This window comes from Cyphomyrmex costatus, unplaced genomic scaffold (assembly GCF_001594065.2).
Source record: "Cyphomyrmex costatus isolate MS0001 unplaced genomic scaffold, Ccosl1.0 scaffold268, whole genome shotgun sequence".
Classification (NCBI taxonomy): domain Eukaryota; kingdom Metazoa; phylum Arthropoda; class Insecta; order Hymenoptera; family Formicidae; genus Cyphomyrmex; species Cyphomyrmex costatus.
The window spans coordinates 82766-89262 of NW_017276778.1; the positions used below are offsets into that span (position 1 = coordinate 82766).

Here is a 6497-nt window from a genome sequence, read left to right on the forward strand (position 1 = left end):
TATGTACATGTATCAATAATAATAACACTATGTATAGTATTATTATTAATATTAACAATATATACAAATATTTTCAATTATTAATTTAAAATTCTTCAAAAAGGATGGTTTTAATAAGTTATTTAAGCTAAGGGGGATTCATCAATCCCATCGGAAGTACAGACGCTCTTGAGGTAAGTCGGTACGCGCGTTGTTTACAAGAGCATCGGGAGATTCGTTGCTATGGGATACGCGGCAAGGGGGGACAAGGAGGCGTCGACAACTAAATCGGCCCGAAATGTGCAACTAAATTTAAGCATTGACCTAGATCAAAGTACACTTCCGTTAGTTGCAGATATTGTGACATCCCCACCAGAAAAAGAGAAGTACGACTCCATTAAAGAGCGCCTGGTCTCAGTCCTCGGAGAGACAACTGCTACAAGTATCAGACGCTTGCTTGCAACACATGAACTTGAAGACGATAAGCCTTCAATATTTCTACAGCGCCTGCGAAATCTTGCAGAAGGACAAGTAGGCGACCAGATACTCAAGTCGATATTCATGGAGCGTCTACCAGAGAACATATGCGCAATTTTAGCGATTAGCGAGGTAACCGATCTCAGTAAGTTAGTCGCGCAAGCTGATAAGGTAATGGAAGTAGCAAAACCATTTCCAGGTAGTATCCAATCAGTATGTCCTGAGAACAGTGATAACTCTAGCAAAGTTTCAGCTGAAATAGCAGAGTTGACCAAGCAGATAGCCAAGCTAACAAAGCAAGTCAGAAACAGATCAAGAAGCAAGTCACGTGGACGCAGGAATTTTTACAAAAGACCGCGAAGCAAGTCCCAGACGCGCGACAATAAAGAACTGTGTTACTACCATAACAGATTTGGCGCAGAGGCATACAAATGCACACAGCCTTGCGCATATGAAAAGAAGGCTATCACGGAAAACTAAAAGTATCGTCACGGTGACAGGCGGTCGTTGACGGATTGACACAGACCCCACGCCTGACAATTTGCGATAGAAAGGCATAGCATACCTAATAGATACAGGGGCCGACGTATCCGTAATTCCGCGAAGAATGGCGCCAAGCTCAAACAAGTTGGAAGAATTTCAACTCTTTGCAGTCAACAATACTGTTATACATACGCACGGACGCAGAACGAAGATTCTGAATCTAGGACTTAGGCGACCATTTAGATGGGATTTCATAGTAGCAGAGGTTAAACAACCCATTATTGGCGTTGATGTTTTAGCGCACCATGGATTATTACCGGATTTAAAGAGACGCCGGCTGCTCGACGAGTAGACATTACTGTCTACAAAGACCGGAGCAACGATCACGGAACAACCATCTGTAGCAACCATCAACGAAGATTGAAAATTCGGCAACCTACTGCAGAAATATATAGAAATAACACGCCCAGCTATGTCCCAAGAGATAGTCCATAATGTCAAACACTACATTGCAACAAAGGGACCACCAACTGCGGAACGATCACGTAGACTTTCCCCGGAAAAGTACAAAGCTGCCAAGAGAGAATTTGGAGCGATGTTAGAGCAAGAAATTTGCCGACCATCGTCTTCTCAATGGGCAAGCCCTCTACACATGGTCGGTAAAAACGATGGCGGATGGAGACCGTGTGGAGATTTCCGTAAACTGAACAGTTCTACTATACCAGATAAGTATCCCCTACCGCACATACAAGATTTTTCGTACCACCTAGCCAATTGTCAAATTTTTTCTAAAATAGATCTGGTTAAAGCATTCTTTCAAATCCCAGTAGCAGAAGAAGATCGGCATAAAACGGCGATAACTACGCCCTTTGGGCTTTTCGAGTTTAACCGGATGCCTTTTGGGTTGCGAAATGCAGCACAATCATTCCAGAGGTTTATCGATGTAGCACTTCGTAGACTAAATTTCTGTTTCGGCTACATCGACGACATATTAGTCGCATCGAAAAATGAAGAGGAACACTACCATCATCTGGAAACAATCTTCCAAAAACTAAGGAATATGGCATAAACATAAATGTAGCAAAAAGTAAGTTCGGTGAGAAAAAAATAGACTACTTAGGTTATACAGTCGAAAGGAATCAGACCGACCCCAAACAGAGTCGAGATCATTACAAACTTTAAAAAACCGACTAACATCAGCGAGCTCAGACGATACCTAGGAATCATCAACTTTTACCACCGATTTATCAAGAACGCAGCAACACTATTAGCACCGCTAAATAAATACCTAATAGGAGCAAAAAAAAGGATAAACGACTAGTAGTTTGGACCCCCGAAGCCAGCACAGCCTTTGAAGAAAGCAAAAAGCGCCTGGCAGAATCAACCCTCCTAGCACACCCACTAGAAGGCGCTAAACTTATTTTGAGCACAGATGCTTCGAATTTCTCCGTAGGAGCTGTCTTGGAGCAATACCAAGAAGGTAATAAAAAACCGCTAGGATTTTTTTCAAAAAAATTAACAGACACTCAACAAAAGTATAACACATACGATCGGGAGTTACTAGCCATTTATACTAGTCTAAAATTTTTCCGGCATCTAGTAGAAGCAAGAGACATAACCATAGCAACCGACCACAAACCATTATTGTACGCCTTCCAGCAAGCATCAGACAAAGCATCCGAAAGACAAAGAAGGCAACTCGACTTCATCAGTCAAATTACAACCAGAATAATCCACGTTCGAGGAAAAGAAAACGAAGTCGCAGATGCTCTATCACGATTAGAAACAATTGAAATGCCAGTTGTTGTATCAACAGACGAATTATACACAGAACAACAAAAAGATGCGGAACTCAAAACGTTATTAGAGTCTCAAACAGCCTTATCATTAAAAAAACTACGTCTAGATGACAGCGAGAAAACAATATATTGTGACGTATCAGACTCAATTAGTGTACGTTCCAATTTCCTTACGTAAAAGGATTTTCGAAGTCTCGCATGGCCTATCTCACCCGAGTATAAGAGCAACTAAAAGAATTATAACTGAAAGATTCATTTGGCCAAATATTCAGAAGGATATCGCTAGATGGGTGAAAACCTGTCTCGCATGCCAGAAAGCGAAAATAGCGCGACATAATGTGAGGACGCCAGAACAAATCACAGTTCCTGACGAAAGATTTCATCAAGTCCATATAGATATTGTAGGACCACTCCCAATCTCAAAAGGATTTAAATACAGCCTCACCATGATAGATAGAACTACTAGATGGCCAGAAGCTACGCCAATGACAGACTGCACAGCGGACACAGTAACGAACGCCTTCTTCAATACATGGATTGCCCGCTTTGGTGCACCAGCAGTAATCACAACCGACAGAGGTACCCAATTTGAATCCGCTCTTTTCGAATCCATGGCCAAACTGATTGGCAGTAGAAGAACCAGAACCACGGCATATCATCCCCAATCAAATGGAATGATTGAGAGATGGCATCGCTCTCTGAAGACAGCAATTAAATGCCATATGTCACAATAATGGGTCGATATACTCCCAATGGTGCTCCTAGGATTACGAGCAAGCTATAAATCAGACATTAAATCATCAGCAGCAGAGATGGTCTACGGAACCATCTTGAAACTACCTGGAGAATATTTCACCGCTGAAGATCCAATTGGATGCCCACAGATATTTATTGAAAAACTAAGAGAACGTATACGCATGGTTCGAGGACCTCCCACAGCACATCATACAAGAAAGAAGACGTTCCTAGACAAAGAGATGGAAGACTGCACCCACGTATTCGTACGAGTGGACCGTCCAAGAGGACCCTTAGAGCTCCCATACGAAGGTCCATTTCCTATCATAACAAGACTGTCAGATTTTATTTACAGAATCAACTACAAGGGACATCCAGAAGCCATAAATACAGATAGACTGAAGCCTGCCCTTATAGAGCAAGAAGATACTTCAACTCCTGACGACCCTCCCCCCACCACCCATCAGCCACTGCCGTCCACATCCAGCCAAGATCATAAGAAGCAAGGATAGGTTAGATTCGTGTACTCGCTTAGCGAGTCACTGGAGGTGGAGTAGTGTAGCGGCAGAACTTGTCCAAAGACGCAACTAGCGACCTCATTGGACAGGACAAGATTAGAGGCTTTTAAGAATAAAAAAGAGAGAGCTGGATTTCTCTCATAACGTCCTAGCACGTGTTGTTATATATAGAGATTATTATTTATCGTGTAGATAGTTAAAAAGAATAAAGATATATTTTGTGGTAGTCGGTCGGATCATTGAATAAGATCACGTATAGCCTTCCAATATCCCAACGCGAGAGCGTGGTAGAAGACACCGTGATCCGGACTGCCATACTTGACAATTGCATGTGAATGTACCTTAAGAGTAGAGAACAAATAGGCTGCGACTGTTGATTTGACAATAGGTCTGTTCTCGTTGCTTGCACTTTTTGCATTTAGTAACTTTGTTTTCTGTCTTTTCAACGCCTAAATATATACTTACCTCCCTTTAAGTGCAAACATTTTTAGGAATTTCAAGCAACGCGAACAAACCTAGTGTTGACAATTTCAAGATGGCCGCTTCGATACGATACTCTCCAAAATTATTGATCCATTGATAATATCGAACCCTATGTTTCGATCCAAAATATCGTATATTTGGCGCAAAAAAATCGATACTGATAATATCGATCCGGTATCGTGCATCCCTAGCGAATGCCGCACGTGGTATTGAGCGAGATAAATAAACTGTCGAAGCTACGGGCCTTGGAGAGTGGACGATATCTGAACATGCCTTTTCGCTCGTGGGATCTGTACGAGTACCCGCTTTTACCGAATACGACGAAGCATTCCTGGGCTATGAAAACTGCGACTCAGCTGGAAAAACCACGATACGTTATCTTTGCTCTGCAAACAGATCGAAAGAAGATGTCCGAGGATACGAGTTGATTCGACGACTGTAACTTGACCAACGTGAAACTGTACCTGAACTCGGAATGTTATCCGTACGACGACTTGAATCTGGATTTCACTAGAAACAAATGGGCGATTCTGTACGATATGTACGCGCGTTTCTGCAAGGGTTACTACGGATACGAGTATCTCGAACCGAATCTCACCGTTACGACTTTTTTAACGAACGGTCCGTTCGTAATCATCGATTGCTCTCGACAGAACGAATCGGTCAAGAGCGCGACAGTGGACCTGCGAATGGACTTTGAGTGCAAAGAGAACGTACCCGCGAATACTACCGCGTACTGTCTCATCATACACGATCGCGTGATCGAGTATAACTCGCTGACCAACGTTGTGCGTAAAATTATCTAAGCGCGCAATTTAAAAATCTACGATACGTCGACAACGATCGCAGTCATCTTCATCTCGACGACATGCATGTACCGACGTTCGTGGATCTGCAAAGTTTCATCGTTAACGAGAGATTCGTCGTAAAGAAAGTGGCGATACTGAAACACGGGACCGTACTCACGCACTACGTTTTTACGAATCCCGTACCATGGGGGTTTTTGACAAGATCCGACAGATCTTGCGCTTCCTGGTTGATTGCCAGTAGAGTATATAGGCGGGTTCTAGGACAAATTTGAGTTTGAGCTTTTTTTGAGAAGTCAAATTTGAGTTTGAGCTTTTTTCCGTAAGCACTTTTGAGCTTTTTTTCCGTAAGCACTTAATTTTGAACCAGGTTTACCAACATAAAACACTAAGTGAAGGGTATGACGTCACAGCAGGGCGAGGGTATGACGTCACGGCAGGGGAGGGTGATGACGTCACAGGGTGAGAGGGGTATGACATCACGGAAGGGGGAGGGTGACGGCGCAGAGGGATGGCGGGGAGGAAAATGACGTCACAGGGTGCTGATGTCGCGGGAAATTCGCGCGGGAAGAATTGCGGTGGTCGCCGCGGGATCAATGGCCGCCAGGGTCCTCCGAACGCGGTAAGCTATCGCACGCGGTTCTCCCCTGTCGCGCGGTCCGTCGGGCGCGGTCCCTCCGGGCGCGGTCCGGCCCCTACCTCAGCTGCCATCGCGCGCGCGGGCCGCCGCCGCCGCCGCGCTGTACTTACCGTGTATACTTACCATGTATACTCACCGTCTCTCTCATGTCATCTTCTTTTTATGCGGCTTCTATTACAAAAGATAGATATATGCTTTTTATGCAGCAGTAATAATAATAATAATAATAATAATAATAATTCGATAAAGATAAATAATTTTCATTATTTTTTCTTCTAATGAATTAAATAATTTAAAGAGCGCGCAATACGGATACCGCACGCGGTGATGCTGTCGCACGCGATAACGCTGGCGCAGCGCGTTATACGATACAGCGCGAAGGATGCATGGAAGAAAGCGAAGAATTGAGAGATGTGTTATTTAAATTTATACATTTATTTATTCGTCATGTTGTGCATGATATACAATATCACCTAAGGCGTACATTATTAATTCGCATTCGATATTAGAATTTTTATCATAAATCTTACGCAAAGCGTTTACAGCTTCAAATTTATTCACAATACAATTTTGACGT

The 6497-nt window shown here is 43.2% G+C and overlaps 2 protein-coding genes across 2 annotated transcripts; both read left to right on the forward strand.

Moving 5' to 3' along the window:
- The first annotated feature begins 222 nt into the window (after window positions 1-222).
- LOC108774630 (uncharacterized) lies at window positions 223-936 on the forward strand. The gene has a single exon (XM_018540781.1). The coding sequence runs from the start codon at window positions 223-225 to the stop codon at window positions 934-936; it is 714 nt and encodes a 237-aa protein (XP_018396283.1).
- A 2554-nt stretch (window positions 937-3490) lies between these two features.
- On the forward strand, window positions 3491-3985 carry LOC108774631 (uncharacterized). Its single transcript, XM_018540782.1, has one exon. It carries the CDS (start codon window positions 3491-3493, stop codon window positions 3983-3985), a length of 495 nt encoding a protein of 164 aa, XP_018396284.1.
- Window positions 3986-6497: the final 2512 nt, after the last annotated feature.